The following is a 16,931-nucleotide window of genomic DNA, read 5'->3' as shown; positions in this document are numbered from 1 at the left end:
GAGCACTTCTGCTGTTTCGTTTTAGCGATCGGTGGGGGCCTCAGTGCTTGGTCCCCCACCGATGAAAACTTCGGACATGTCACTATGATATATAAAGATATCTATTAATGCGATTGGTGCAAGTTTTAATTACTTTTTATTTAAAATGATTTGTACTTTTTGAGATACAGCAGCTTTGTATCCTGTATACAGAGCAGCTGTATATAGCGCTGAGACCTGAATTCATTAGGTCGCCTATTACCGATCACATCTAAGTTATGAACTTAGATGTGATCGGTAATAGCTCGATCCTGCAGGACTCGCTGACACTGAATCAGTCAGTCCCGCTGACCTGAGGGATACAGGATACAGCGCTATATACATTATATAATATATTTTTTTTAATTTGCGGGGGCAGGTTTATGGGGAAGGATTAGGGCCTGTTCCGGGGTTCCGTGTGAGGTTTCCGTCAGGTGAACCCCGCAACGGAAAGTCAAACTGAAACCACAGCTTCCGTTTCAGTCACCATTGAAATCAATGGTGACGGAAACATTGCTAATGGTTTCCGTTCGTCACCATTCCGGCAGGTTTCCGTTTTTGTGACGGAATCAATAGCGCAGTCGACTGCGCTAATGGTGACGGAAACGGAAGCTGTGGTTTCAGTTTGACTTTCCGTTGCGGTGTTACCTCCGACGGAACCCCAGAACGGAAAGCCAATGCTGATGTGAACAGGCCCTAAGGCTTCTTTCACACTAGCATTAATATACGTTTACATCTCTTCCGCTAAGTTTCCGTTTTTTTTTAAAGGAAACAAAAGTGCAGTCTGCAGAACTTTTATTTCCGTTCAAAAGAACGGAAACCTAGCGAACGGAGACAAACGGAAAGCAACTGATACAAAAGAATTACCATTGAAAGCAATGGTAATTCTAATGGAGCCGTTGCTTTCCGTTTAACGTATCGATCCTCTCTTCCTCTGACGGAAGAGAGGTAAACGTATATTAATGCTAGTGTGAACAAAGCCCAATACAAGTAAGATATTAATAAAACAAGCTGGGCTTTGAACCAGCAACCTTCCATATGTAAGGCAGACAAGCTGACCACTTCACTATAGAAGCCGTAATAGTCAATGCCTGTGAAACTGTAGTAGTTGAGGGTTTATTCAATAACGACAGGCACTATCAGTCTATCCTGTCTGTCTGCTGCGTGTGGGTGGTGACTGGTCAGAGACTCAGCCAGACTGGCGGCTGCTGCTGCCGCATGCAGTGTGCACTGGGAGTGACTGTGAGACTCACCAGTCACAGCCCCGCTTGTAGCTTTCCCACGCTAATTAAGCACAGGAAAGCTGCAAAGCCCTTATACTGCGCTCAGCTTCCTGCCCCTACTAATTTAAAAGGGGTTGGCCAACGCTGGGGGGCCAGGAGCATACTGCAAGGGGGGGGTCTGGGCGTTTTACTGACAGCAGAGGGCTCTATAGAGGGGAATTATCCCCCCACCGTAGAGCCCTGACTAGTTACTATACTGAAAGGTTAGGGGGGTCTGAGCATCTGACTGACTGCTCTAAAGGGGGGGGCAGAATCCCCCCCTATAGAGCTCTCTGCAGTAAGTCAGACAGTCAGACCCTGCCCCACCCACACTAATCCTTCCATTATAGTGATGTGAGGGCTCTATGGTGTGGATTATTCCAGCCCCATAGAGCCCCTTGCTGTCGGTAAAATGCCCAGACCCCCCCTTGCAGTATACTCACGGGTCCCGGTCCCAGCAAGGCAGGAACTTACCTCGTGCTTCTCGTCGCTCGACCGCTCCTCCTGCAGACTTGCTCCTCTCTGGCGGCATGTGCTGCGTACAGCGTCAGAGAGGAGGAGGAGTATTTCAGACATTCGGCACGTCTGCTATAGTGCATCTGCATGGCCCCTCACCCCGGTCCAGTCCGTCCCGGGCTGAAAATGCCGCCCCCCCCCCCCTGTTTGGGTAGGTGGTGTGACTTTTTAAACAGTTACGTATCATAAATGAGTCTAAATCCTTGCTAAGCAGTAAGGCATATTCACTTTTTTCAATATGTCGCACAGCTGTTATTTTGGACTAAAGTGCACCAAAAAAAGGTCCAAATACATTGATGCATGTGGACTACAGAGGTTTTCGTGGAAAACATGCAGTACACTTTATTTACTTTATTTACTATGGTATTTTACTATAGTGTTTTAAAATAACATTTTACTTTATTTTACTCAGGGTTCGGGAAAAAAGTCCAGTTATTCAGAACTGATTCTAACACTATAAGGACATTGCTCGATTCTTGTCTAGAACATGAAGACCTGGTGAAAACTGCTGTAATTCACAGTGAGAAGAATATTATATTAACAGGATCACAAGATGAAACCATACGAGTTAGTAAAAACTTTGCTAAATATATCCTGCTATTTTAAAACTATGGGGGGAGTATATATAGAAGGGCAGTCTTAAAGAGGCTCTGTCACAACATTATAAGTGGCCTATCTCTTACATAAGGAGATTGGCGCTATCATGTAGGTGACAGCAGTGCTTTTTATTTCGAAAAACGATCTATTTTCACCACTTTATTAGCGATTTTAGATTTATGCTAATGAGTTGCTTAATGCCCAAGTGGCCGTGTTTTTACTTTAGACCAAGTGGCCGTTGTACAGAGGAGTGTATGACGCTGACCAATCAGCGTCATGCACTCCTCTCCATTCATGTCTTCAGCACATAGGGATCCTTTTAGATCACTATGTGCTGTCTTATACTAACACATTAACGATGTGTGAAGTGTTTAGACAGTGAATAGACATTCCACGGGATGTCTATTCACAATCCCTGCACTTCGTTACTGTTTCTGTGGTACTTACAGCAGAGCAAGCGTAATCTCAAGCGTAATCTTGCGAGATTACGCTGTAGATGACAGGTTACAACGAGATTACGCTTGATCTGCTGTAACTACCACAGAAACAGTAACGAAGTGCAGGGATTGTGAATAGACATCCCGTGGAACGTCTATTCACTGTCTAAACACTTCAGTATTGTTAATGTGTTAGTATAAGACAGCACATAGTGATCTAAAAGGATCCCTATGCGTTGACTAAATGAATGGAGAGGAGTGCATGAGGCTGACTGGTCAGCGTCATACACTCCTCTGTACAATGCCCACTTGGTCTAAAAACACTTGGGCATTAAGCAACTCATTAGCATAAATCTAAAATCGCTAATAAAGTGGTGAAAATAGATCGTTTTTTTTTAAATAAAAAGCACTGCTGTCACCTACATTATAGTGCCGATCTCCTTATGTAGGAGATAGGGCACTTATAATGTGGTGACAAAGCCTCTTTAAACTAATTTACATTGGTGCACACCTCTAAATAAATATGCTGCATCTTTGGCTGTCCACGCAATAGAAATGCAACTCTATGCCTGCTATGAGCAGGTGTAGATTTGCCCCATAACTTACGTCAGTTTCTGGAATAAGTTATGGTAAATATGTCGTTTAGTAAGAGGCCCCACCTCTTCCACTAAACCCCACCTCCTTTTCTCACCACTCACTGTTGTGGCGAGAGAAGTAAAAAGTCATAGGTGTTAGCGCAACAATGCCGTGCGCCAAAATTGTCAACTTTTTTTCGCTAGAAAACCAGCATTAAACCTTTTAATATGGACTCCTAAATATATCTTTATCTTACTTTACATTGTACATAAGTATATATGCACGTATTGTAATATACATCTAACATTGTAAAGTAGAGGAAAACTCCATATATAATGTGTGTCATGTGCTCATTAGTGTCTATATACAGAATGGACTCTTATATTCATTACTTTCAGGTCTGGAATCTGTCTAAGAGAGGTACGCTACTAGACTGCTTTTATGGGATGGGAGTACCAGTCACTGGCCTGGCATTGAAAGGAAGAACATTGGTTTCCTCTTCTAACCATGCCTACTACCTCAAGCTGTGGAATCTGGATTATGATGAAAAGCACAAAACACTGCCCCCTTTTCAGGACCGTAGTGACTGTGTTGCTCTGTCAAGTGCAGGGGACAGAGTTTATTTCCCTAAAACTGGTGACAAACACAAGATTGTTGTCTGGGACACAGTTCAAGGTAAGATATGCCAGCATTGACATTTATTCTACTGGTGTTTTTTTTACTTCAAATGTTTTTATACTTGTATTGATTGTCTGATAATCCAGTCCATTTTATAATCTAGTAAAGATCAAACCCCTTAACGCCCTCTGACGTACTATTACGTCACAGACGTTGGCTTGTTAACGCAAAATGTCAATAATATTATGGCATCGTGTTAACAGGCTACTGTGTCACACAGTTTTAAAGCAGTGATAGCTTAACACTATCAACTGCTGCAAGGCTGATTAACCCCTTAGATGCAGCGCTCAAAAGCAAGTGCTGCATCTATGGGGTTACTAGCCGATCGGAACCCTGCAATACAATTGTGGGGTTCCGATGGCTGTTTTGGCAACCGGAGATCTAACAATGGCTTCCTGTCTGTCAAGTACGGAGGCTTGTTAGGCCACGACCAGAGGCGGGGTCTAAAAGTCCTCCGATCGCAAAAAAGAAGATGGCGCAGGTTTTAGAAGCTGAGCCTGCGCTATCAGCCACGGTTGTCAGCTGTATGCTACAGCTTACACCCTGATGTGATGGCAGGGATTGGAGCTAGCTCTGCTCCCTGCCATTAACCATTTAGATGCCGCGATCAAGAGTAATCGCGGAATCTTAGTGATTGTAAACAATCGGCATCGCCATGATGCGATCGCAGGGGTGCCAATGGTTGCTATGGCAACTGGAGGCCTAACAATGGCCCTCTGGTCTGCCACCTATGGAAGCCCATTAGGCCCTGCCCAGAGGTGGAGCCTAATAGGCTTGCTGTCAGTGAATGACTGACAGCTCTAATGCATTGAGCTACATGGGTAGTACAATGCAGTAGAATAAAGATCAGAGGTGCATGCCTTCAAGTCCCTTAGTGGTACAAAAAAAAAAGTTAATAATAATATTGTACAAAAGTATAAAAGTTATAAGTTGAAAAAACAAAAACTGCCTTTTTTCCTATAATAAGTCTTTTATTATAGAAAAATAATAAAACCGTTAAAACAAAAAGTACACATATTTGGTACCACCATATTCGTATTGACCCAAGCTCTAAAAATATAATTATTTTTTATTTTTCCCACACGGAGAACTCCGCAAAAAACATTAAAAAAGAACAATGCCAGAATCACAATTTTTTGGTCACCACACCTTCCAAAACAGAATAAAATGTGTTTAAAAAGTGGCATGTACCCCAAAACTGTACCAATAAAAACTACAACCATGTCCGGCAAAAAGTAAGCCACTACCCAGCTTTTTTGACTAAAAAGAAAAAAGTTATGGCTCAAAATAAAGAGATTTTATTGTGCAAACGGTGCAAAACATAAAAAAAAGCAATATACATATGGTACTGCCTTAATCGTACCGACCCACAGAATAAAGTAAAATTGTTATTTATAGCCAACGGTGAACACTGTAAAAAAAAAAAAAGAATAAAAATCATTGTCAGTATTGCTGGTTCTTGGTCACCTTGCTTGCCAAAAAATGGAATAAAAAGTGCTTAAAAAAAAAAAAAAAATCACATGTGCCCCAAAAGGGTAGCAATGAAAACTACAGATTGTCCTGCAAAAAAATAAGCCCTCACACAGCTCCGGTGGAGAACACATAAAAAAGTTCTGGCACTCAGAATATGGCCACACAAAATGTGCAGTGTTCCAAAAGCGGATAAGATTTGGCACCAATTATCAGTGCGACACAGGCCTCACATCTGTGGATTATTATTTATTTACCGCGTTATTATACCCTCTTATTCTGCCCTGATGTACTCCGCACAGCTTACATATGCCCCCACATTATAAACTGAAATACCATCAAAACCCCAAACAGAACTACTACCCAGCAAAATCTGCACTTCAAAAGCAAAATGGTGCTCCCTCCCTTCTAAACCCTACAGCATGCCCAAACAGCAGCTTACGTCCACCGATATGGCATCGCCACACCCGAGAGAACCAGCTTAAAACTTTATGAGATATTTGTCCTCATTGGCACAAACTGGGCACAACATATTGTGCACTAAAATTGCATATCAGTGGAAAATTGCAATTTACACTTTGTAAATGATGAATGATGATGAAAGGTAAAGTCCACCATCCAGACTTGTTTTAAGGGATTTTCCGTAATATATATAAAAGACGTCAGACGCCATGAAACGGGCGCCAAATAAGAAAGTACAGACGCATCTGAGCAATCTCTTGCCACTGCAAGCACGCCTGCAGACATACAGCCTGTCGATTTGTTCCTGCACTCCTGAAAACTCGGATCTAGCTGGTTATGGCCTCTCTCCCCTGAAGAATCATGTGGCTGTGAGGAAACGCGTTGGGAGACTTGATCTATACTACGAGAGTTCACAGAGGAGATCCTTTATATATACAAGGAGAGCTTTTCCTGATCCACTGGACAGCAAGTTTTAAAGGTTGTCAGAGAAAACGGATGACATCCATACGGGTAGGGGGGCATTGAACCCCATACTCTTGTACCTGTTGGTCATTTACAAGCACCTGCTGGTTACTTACAAGAAAGGATCTCTAGACATAAAAATTTATGAACACTCTCTATTCATTATACACACGCATGAACTGCTGTTAATATCGTATTACCTCACGATACTGGATACAGGCTATGAATGAGCACCAAAAATTCAGTACACTTGCTACTTTTTATATATATTGTCTGTACATGTATGTTTTTTCTAGAGCAACTTTTTAAGAGAAACAAGTAAAAGTTATATTTTATATACAAAACTCCGGATCTACTTTTCAATTTACACTTTGTACCATCCGCTGCGCATTCATTTCTAATGAAAAAACACCTGTGGGGTTTGTTTTACTATTTGACCTCAGAGCCCTGCAATTGTGAGCCAATGCTGTGAAGATCACCAAAATAGACCTCAAATGCGCATGGTGCTCGTCACTTCTGAGCTCTATCATATGTCCATGAAAATTATAAATGCCTTGAGGGGTGTAGTTTCCAAAATGAGGTCACTTCTTGGGGGCTTCCACTATAGTCTGGTATCTTAGGGTTTTGAAAATGGTGCCAAAAAACCAATCCAGCAAAATCTGCATGTCAAATCGGGCTCTTGCCTTTCTGAGCCCTGCTGTGTGTCCAAACAGCAGTTTATGACCACATATGGGATATTGCCGTACTCGCGAGAAATTGCTTTACAAATGTTGGGTTGCTTTTTCTCCTTTATCCCTTGTGAATATGAAAAAAATGTCATTTTTTTAAGTTTAAAAAATTTTGATATTCGCTTTTACAGCCTAATTCCAGTAAATTCTGCAAAAGACCTGTGTGGTTTAAATGCTCACTATACCCCTAGATAGATTCCTTTACCGGGTGTAGTTTCTCAAATGAGGTCACTTTTGGGGGGGCTTCTACTGTTTTGGTCCCGCAGGGACTTTGCAAATGCAATATGGCACCCGAAAACCATTCCAGCTAAATTTGAGCTCCAAAAGCCAAATGGTGCTCCTTCCCTTCTGAGCCCTGCTGTGGGTCCAAACATAAGTTTATGACTACTTATGGAGTATTGCCGTAATCGGAAGAAATTGCTTTTAAAATGTTGGGGTGTTTTTTCTCCTTTAGTCCTTGTAAAAATTTAGATTTTCATTTTCACAGCCTTATTCCACTAAATTCAGCAAAAAACTTGTGGGGTCAAAATGCTAACTATAACCCTTGATAAATTCCTTGAGGAGTGTAGTTTTCCAAATGGTCTCTTTTTGGGGGTGTTTCCACTGTTTTGGAACCACAAGACCTCTCCAAACCTGACATGGTGGCTCAAATATTTTCTAATAAAAAGGAGGCCCAAAAAAATCCACTAGGTGCTCCTTTGCTTCTGAGGTCTGTGCTTCAGTCCATAAGCACACTAGGGCCACATGTGGGATATTTCTAAAAACTGCAGAACCTGGGTAATAAATATTGAGTTGCGTTTCTCTGGTATAAACCTTCTGCGTTGCTGAAAAAAATTGTTTTAAACACACTTTCTGCAAAAAAAATGAAATTTGCAAATTTCACCTCTATTTCGCTTTAATTGCTGTGAAACGCCTAAAGGGTAAGGAAACTTTCTAAATGCTGTTTTTAATACTTTGAGGGGTGACATTTTTTGAAATGGGGTGACTTTTAGGGGGTTTCTAATCTATAAGGCCCTCAAAGCCACTTCAGAACTGATCATGTCCCTATAAAAACAGGCTTCTGAAATTTTCTTAAAAATGGGAGGAATTGCTGCTTTTATAAGCCTTATAATGTCCTAGAAAAATAAAAGGATGTTCAAAAAATGATGCAAACATAAAGTAGAGATATGGGATATGTAAACTAGTAACTATTTTGTATGGTATTGCTATCTGTCTTACAAGCAGATACATATAAATTTTAAAAAATGCTAATTTTTGCAAATTTTCTCCAAATTTTTTTGTTTTTCACAAATAAACACTGAATTTATCGACCAAATTTTACCATTAACTTAAAGTACAATGTGTCATGAGAAAATAATCTCAGAATCGCTTGGATAGGTGAAAATATTCCATAGTTATTACCACACAAAGTGACACGTCAGATTTGAAAAATGGGGCTGGTCCTGAACATGCCAACTAGTCCACATCCTTAAGGGTTAAAGTGGGATTAATCCCTTCTCGCATTCAGACGCACTATTATGTTCGTACCATAATAGAATGTAATAGTATGTCCAGTGAAAGGCAGGAGCTGTGCCCGCACCACCAGCAGTGAAAACTGGTTGTATAGATAAAATCATAAATAAATTTAATTAACAATAGACGCTTGTTTTGTCTAGGGGCTAATCATTGTGTTAAATTAAAATGGCAGCCATCACATTATTCTGTCAGAAACCCGTCTTAGAATTCAGAGTGCATGCAATTGGACGGGTTGGGTGCACCGCTCAAAGACCTCTCCAGTTGCGGCTGACCGGCAGCAGCTTCTAGCTTCTTCCAGCAAGGTTCCTACCTATGCATTTCCACACTTCAGTATTGTACCCACAGAAACTGGAAGAGCTGCAGGAGATGGTCCGCTTGTGTGAGAGTTATCCGACCGGCAAGCATTGCTTGAAACTCGACTTCTTCATAGAATGGAAGAATGCAGAGGTGAGCCCAGTGGAGGCATGGACAAAGGCTGCAGTATCAGTAGCTGATTGTGGAGCAACCAAGGAAAGATTCAAATTGAGTGTCTTTTGCTAATTAAATGTATTTATGATTTTATTTATACTGATATTTTTTTATTTATGGATTTGTTTTCTTTTCCTAGAGAACCCATTTAAAACAAAAAAACGTATGGCTCTTAGAGTGCAGCGACACAAACATGACTTAATAAGAAAGTATACACATTTGGTATCACCGCAATTGTACCGACCCTTATAATAGCGTGTATAACTTGTTTATGTTATACAGGGAACGCCGTACATTATTTAAAAACTGCAATGGTGCATTTGCTGTTTTTTTTTATTAAAGATTAATCAATAAGTTATATATACCCCCAAATCCTGCAACTTGTTCTCAATTAAGTGCTTAATTAATATCTTGCAGGTCGTATGACAGATATTCTGGAAGCTTCTTCTGATGTAACTTGGCTGGAAATTGCAAATCGCAAGAGAATTTTGTTCTGTGGTTTGACATCTGGCACTGTACTGGCATTCCCATTAGACCAAAGACAGGATGTTGCTTGTATTCCTCCTACTGATCATAATTTACCTGTACTTTGTCTATCACTGAGCAAACAGGAAAACCACCTAGCTGTGGCTTACCAAGACATTATTCTACTATATGAAGTAACAAAAGGAGACCCTCTTCCAATGCTTGATGGTCCAATGTACTCAGTAAATCCAAATATTCCAGGCTCTGTGAGCAGAGTAGCTATCTTTGAAGACCAAAGGATTATTTATGGACTGATGGAAGGAGAACTTTGTCTATTCAACCCTGAAAAAGATGACAACCACAATTTGGAGTCTCATGAAAGCAAAGTCACTTGCTTGGAAATCAGTACGACGGAGACATATGCACTTAGTGGGTGTGAGGACTCAGTTCAGCGTTTGTGGAATATGAAGACGGGTGACTGGGAACATGAGATGTGTTACAAGGTACACAAGACCTTTTATGAACCATATTTACCTTCTGTTAAACTTTGAATTATGTTAAAGGAAATCTATTGTTTTTCCGTACCCATGTAGAATACTAGGCTTACAAGTAGCTGGAGTCACAAACATTCTGGGAACCAGTGAGGGAAGAAGTAGGTATAGCCAATAAAATTTAATAATGACAACCTGACAGAAAAAGCAACTCAATGACTTAGGCACTGTTCACATTGGAGTCATGGTTTCCGCGTATATCAGAGCCATGATACCTATGCTGGATTTTGATGAATGACCAATGATTTATAATGGGTTCCGCTGTCATGGGGCCTTAGGATAATGAATCCATCATGGGGCCTACAGAGGGTGGCGTGAACCCACTTTGTCCCAAAGGAATTTAATGCAGCTCTAAACCAGGGAGCGGAGTCTAAAGAGACCCCCGGTCTTACAGGGATCCAAACTTCAGAGAAACCCCATGTTGCTATCCCCAGGGTGGTCACTCTTGATGATGGCCAACGTAAAACAGGCGTAGTACTAAAATCAATAGACAGTATGCGGGATTAGGTATAGCAAAGATCAGGCAGGCGGCAAACGCACTCACGATTGGTCAAGCAAAAGGTCAGGACAGGCAACAAAGGTTCGTTACATGTCATTAGCAAGAGGTCAGGGCAGACTGCAGACAAGAATAATGAAAAGGTACAGGCAGAGGTCAAACACAGAAAGCTTGAAAAGTAATGGCAGGGAAACTCCAGGCAAGCTAGGATGAACCTAATAGGTCAGGAAAGGTGTACAGGAAAGGGAGCACCCTTTATACCCAGTCGACTACGCTATTGATTCCGTAAAAACAACAGAACCCTTGCATAACGGAGACAAACGGAAACCATTGGCACAGGATCCGTCACCATTGAAATCAGGGTCCCGTTCCGACGGAAAGCTCAGACAGAACGGGACCCTGGCGCAGATGTGAACAAAACTTAGCCCCAGTGGCGTAGCTATGGGGGGCCCACGGGCCCCCATTGCCATACAGCATGCTTGTTAAATAAATTTTCTGTGCCGTGAAGCCGGCACTTTCTGGTTACGGTCACATGGTACACTTAGTGTACCATGTGACCATTTTGTCACGTGACACGTTTTCCAGCCAGTGCAGTGGAAGAGTCGGTGCAGAGGACTCCAGGTGAGCTGCAGAGTCTGTATTGTAATGCGTTGTGTTGTGTTGTTTTGTAATGTAATGTATTGTAATGTAATGTGTTGCCTTGTAATGTGTTGTGTTGTGTTGTGTTGTGTTGTCTTGTAATGTATTGTAATGTATTGTGTTGTCTTGCAATGTATTGTGTTGTATTGTGCTGTTTGCGGTGGAGAGGGGGGGCCCGTTAAATTACAGCCCCCCCTCCTCTCTCCACCGCAAACTGCACAATACAACACAATACATTACAAACTGTGGGTCGCGTCCCACTGGGGGGTTGTGTGAAGACCTCCAGGGGGTCGCGAGTCACTCACCGAGGTCCCGGTTCCATTTAATGCTGGAGCAAGGAGCTGACGTCTCCTTGCTCCAGCATTCACTGTGCCCTGAGCGGCTCGACGCAGGCAGGCGGGATGTAGCGACATCATCGCGCCTGTCTGCGCCGAGTCACTCATAGCACACACCGGAGGAGGCAAAGGAACTGGGATAAGTAATTATGCATGGGGGCTGATAAGATAGGGGGCATTATACTGCATGGGGGCTGATATGGGGGGAATTATACTGCATGGGGGGCTGATATGGCATGGGGGCTGAAAAGATGGCGGGACATTATACTGCATGGGGGCTGATATGGGGGAATTATACTGTAAGAGGGGGCTGATATCGGGGCATTATACTGTATGGGGAGCTCATATGGGTGGCATTATACTGTATGGGCAGCTGATATGGGGGGCATTATACTGTGTGGGGAGCTGATATGGGGGCATTATACTGTATGGGAGCTGATATGGAGGGGCATTATACTGTATGGGGGCTGATATGGAGGGGCATTATACTGTATAGGGAGCTGATATGGGGGGCACTATACTGTATGGGGAGCTGATATGGGGGGCATTATACTGTATGGGGAGCTGATATGGGGGCATTATACTGTATGGGGAGCTCATATGAGGGGCATTATACTGTATGGGGAGCTCATATGGGGGGCATTATATTGTATGGGAAGCTCATATGGGGGCATTATACTGTACGGGGAGCTGATATGGGGGCATTTTACTGTATGGGTGCAGCTATGTGGGGCTTTATACTGTGGGGGCTGATATGGGGAGCATTACACGGTATGGGGCTGTTATGTGGGGGCGTTATACTGTATGGGGCAGTTATGGGGCATTATACTGTGTGGGGGCAGCTATGGGAGAATTAAACTATGTGGGGGCATTATATTATGGGGGCTGTTCGGAAAGGCGTCTGGGCATAGGCGCGCGCAGGGGTCTGATGATGATGGTGGTGTTGGGGAGGGGTAGGGGGGCCCAAGCTGAATTTTTGCACCCGGGCCCATGAGCCTTTAGCTACACCCCTGCTTGGCTCGATTGAATGTGTGTGAATCCGTCACACATCAAACTGGAAATCCACTGCATAAATCCAAGATAAGTCTTGGGTTTCTGCTCTGGGTCTGAGAATAGCTTTAAACATAGTTCTTTTTATACGGTCAAAAATACCACTAAGAGAAAATTTACAAATACGGTCAGGATTTCTATATACAGTGATCACATGTATATCTGTTTATTTATCTATCTGTATGGAGAGAAACAGGGGTTAAAGCTAATATGAAATTTCCCATAGGGTTTCTTCTTCCAAGGTGTTGAATGTGCCTGCTTCTCACCAGATGACCGTTATATTTATACTGGATCTCAAGACAGAGCAGTCAAAGTGTGGGATGTAACAAATGGTGAGATGGTAATCTTTGTGACATTTATAAACCCTTGTTTTACTAAAAAATTTTTGCAGTTTTTAACAAATTGCAGTATAATTACAGTTGTCCACTACCAAAAGTATGGAACTCCTGCTGGTCCATCATGTGTCCAAGAACCTTTTTCCTTTCCAGACTGGATGCCTGATGGTTTGCTTAGAGAACACTAATGTTGTCAACAATTTATACACACATATATAGTCAGGTCCAGAAGTGCAATTTTTCATCATTTAGCCTCTGTTTTAAGCACCATTGTGGTGGTGTACAAAGAAATGAAGATGTGATTGAAGTGTAGACATTCAGTTTAAATTCAAGGGGTTTAGTAAAAATATTGCATTAACCGCTTAGGAATTTTTTACATAGTCTCTTCTCTGGCAGTTCCATGTTTGGGTGTTGCCAGTTCCCTCCATATTTAATGACAAATGAAGAAAATAAAAGGTCTGGAGTTGATTCTAATTGTTGAATTTGCATTTGTTAGCTGTACATGGGAACTCTCAATATGCGATCCAAAGTGGTGTCAATGCAAGTGAAGGTGGCCATTCCTGATCCCACATGGCCGAGTCTACTCAGTTTGCCGCTGCAATTGTTTTTCATGAGCTGTGCTATGCCGTGCTTTGTCCATGCTCAGAACAGTTCTATTGCCTGTAGTCACATTCAATGCCGATGTCGGAGCGCAGGGAACATTGTGTAAATTAGATGTAGTGCTGCAGAATTGTGGAAAAGGTGGCAGCACGTCAGGTGAAACGCACAGCCGTTCACATATTCAGTACTTAGAACGGAAGTAAAGAGCCATGGGGACCCCGAAGCTAGTGAAAAGTTTTTTACAAAAAATAGACACTCATTTGTAGTCAAATGAATCTTACATGTGGTCCCGGTTATACCTAAGTGACTGTGGTTTGCGGAAAAACCCTTTTAATGCAAAATTTTTGTTAAACCCCTTGAATTAAAACTGTAAGGGCTTGTCCACACGTAACCAAATTCCATTGAAAGAAACAGACATTGCTCTGCGGAAAAAAACGACCTATTTCCTGTGTTTTTTCTGCAGAAAATGGTGCATATTTTCCTGCGTTTTTCACAATGCGGAGAGATGGTGACATCTCCTCTAAATAATGCAGCAATTTAGTCCACTTTCCGCAGCAGGAATTGACATGCTGCGGTTCGAAAAATTTCTGGTCGGAATTTTTACGCAGCGTATGGATGATTTATGTTGAATCCCACCCACTATGATGCTACTGTATTATGCTGCGTATTTTCTGTCCGCAATTCCGTACGGAAAATTCGCAGAAATTCCTCTACGTGTGGACAAGCCCTAAGTCTACACTTCAATCACATATTTATTGCTTTGTTTCCAATTCATTGTGGTGGTGCACAGAGGCTTAATGATAAAAATTGTGTCACTGTCCAAACACTTCTGTTCCCGGCTGTAAAATAAATATATGTCTTAGATTTGTAAAGTTTTATCTAACTGTGCTATCTGTTGTCAAACAGGTTCTTTGCTTGCAGTACAATATGTATACGCAACCATCACTCGTCTTGTATCTACTCCTGATGGATTTATGGGAACCACAAGGCTGGGATATGTGATTGAAGTGAAGTTTAAGTGTCCACAGATTGTAAGTCCCCAGTACAACCCACTACAGAACATTAAGGCTACATGTACTGTTAAATCCAAGAAAGTCAAGAACACCAGTAATAAGACTGTTCAATCAGAGGCTAAACCAGGAAAGAAATGGTGGAAATGCAAGAAACAAACGACCAAAACGTCACAAATATGCCACATTGTTTGACGTTCTCAGTTTAGGAGCTGCCATTGCTATTTGGAAAAATGAGACACAGGGCCTGCAATGAGTGCCCTCAAATGAGATCAGTTTGTTATCAGTTGGAGCACTTACTTTACATATTAATGGACAATGCCTGCACTGTATCATAACACTAATGACAAAACTTGTCACATGCTAAATATACATATACATGGCACTTAAAGGCTTTCTAAACCTTTGTAACTTTTTTTTTAATTTTTTTAATGAAATGTATGTATAATGTGGTTAAAAATATATTTCAAATTGACATTTATTACAAATTTTCTTTACTTTTTGCGATGTACTTTCTATGTATGCACCATACATAAGCTGTAAGGCCTCATGCCCACTTCAGTCTTTTTCTTCAGGGTGCTAGCCGTTTTTCTGACGGCTAGCACCCTGACCCATTCATTTTAATGGGGCCATGCACACTTCAGTTTTTTTCGACGGTCCCGTTGCTCCGTTCCGATCCAAAGTAGAGCATGTCCTACTTTGGTCCGAGATTTCGTGACCGTGAGGCCCATGCAAGTCAATGGGGCCGTCAAAAAAACTGAAGGCACATGGAAGGCATCCGTGTGCCGTCCATTTGTGAAGCAGCCGTTGCCTAGCAACGGCCGGGCGGGCAGAAATACATTACAGATATATTACACTAATCGGCAGCCACATGTCTCTATCAATCACTGATAAAGAAAAGAGGCTGCTGATTAAAAATAAAATAAAAAGCAGTTCATACGTACCCGGTCGTTGTCTTGGTGACGAGTCCCTCTTCTTACTCCAGTCCAACCTTCCTGTATGACGCGGCAGCCTGTGATTGGCTGCAGAGACGGTCACGTGGGATGAAGCGTCATCCCTGGAGGCCGGCCTTTTGACGTCATCCTGACGTGCATGACCGCCACTAGAGCCCGTGATTGGCTGCAGCGGTGACATGGATGAAACGTCATCCCTGGAGGCCAGACTGGAGGAAAATAAGTATGAACTTATTTATTTATTTTATTTCATTAAAGGAACAGTGTCACCACAAAAAAAAATTTCATGTCAGTTTAATGTTAGTGTTTTATTAAAAACGTTTTTATTTATCTGTGTGTTTGTGTGTTACTTTTTTCTATTTTTTCACTTTTTCTTCCCTATGGGGGCTGCCATTTTTTTTTCCATTTCTGTATGTGTCGATTAACGACACATACAGACATGGAATACGGCAGCCACAGTCCCATAGGGACTGCGAACGGGGCCCGTCCCATCCACTTCTGTGTACGCCGTCTGTGTGGGAACTGCGCATGCGCCGCTCCCACACAGTCCAATTTGAAATGCGCGCCGTCCGGCGCCATTTTCCTGTGGACCGGAAGTCGCGGCCGGACAGTAAGATTACTACTTCCGGTCGCGGCTTCCGGACTTGTGCACTTGTACCAGCGGCAGCAGACGGAGCGGACGGGCCGGAGGGAGCCGCGGCGGCAGGAGCAGGTAAGAGATTTCTATGTATGTTCGTGTTTGTGTGTGTTTACTACTGTATGTAAACCTACTACACTGTGTGTTAGCTCAAAAAATGGCGACACACAGTGTAGGAGGTTAGACCGTTCAATCCCCTCGTTTATCCCGGCACAAGCCAGGATAAAGGAGGGGGGGATTCTCAGAGCTCACTAGAGCGAGTGCTTTTTTCCCAATTTTGCAGCAAAAAGCAATGTGGTTGCTTTACCACATGCAATGCTGCAATTTTGGGAATAGCTCCATCTAGTGACCAGCAATGGGAAATATTATAAATTAGAATCTAATTTATAATATTTCCTGACTCGTGAAAAAAATAAAAAGAATTTGAACAATGTTTCATCACCTACACACTAAATGTTTAATTAAAAAAAAAAAACATGTTTTGCTGGCAACACATTCCCTTTAAAATTGTATTTTCCGAGCGCCGAGCATGGTACTGTCCAGGGTGCTGAAAGAGTTACCGCCGATCAGTGCAGCCCATTAACTCTTTCAGCACCATTGACAGTACCATGCTCGGTGCTCGGAAATGGAAACACGGAGTGCACACGGGAGTGCATACGGCCGCTAAAACA

The 16,931-nt window shown here is 42.3% G+C and overlaps 1 protein-coding gene across 1 annotated transcript in view; it reads left to right on the top strand.

The window, feature by feature from the left end:
• Positions 1–15,953, top strand: part of NWD1 (NACHT and WD repeat domain containing 1) — a 117,124-nt gene extending 101,171 nt beyond the window's left edge. The window contains exons 17-21 of the mRNA XM_075825321.1: positions 2,209–2,363; positions 3,805–4,081; positions 9,607–10,157; positions 12,952–13,057; positions 14,567–15,953. Coding sequence (XP_075681436.1) covers positions 2,209–2,363; positions 3,805–4,081; positions 9,607–10,157; positions 12,952–13,057; positions 14,567–14,865 — 1,388 coding nt within the window. The 3' untranslated portion in view covers positions 14,866–15,953. The remainder of the gene's footprint in view (positions 1–2,208; positions 2,364–3,804; positions 4,082–9,606; positions 10,158–12,951; positions 13,058–14,566) is intronic.
• The last annotated feature ends 978 nt before the right edge of the window (positions 15,954–16,931 follow it).

Source organism: Rhinoderma darwinii, chromosome 1 (assembly GCF_050947455.1).
Source record: "Rhinoderma darwinii isolate aRhiDar2 chromosome 1, aRhiDar2.hap1, whole genome shotgun sequence".
Classification (NCBI taxonomy): domain Eukaryota; kingdom Metazoa; phylum Chordata; class Amphibia; order Anura; family Rhinodermatidae; genus Rhinoderma; species Rhinoderma darwinii.
Note: the sequence above shows the minus strand (reverse complement) of the source record. Positions and strands in the feature narration are given on the sequence as shown.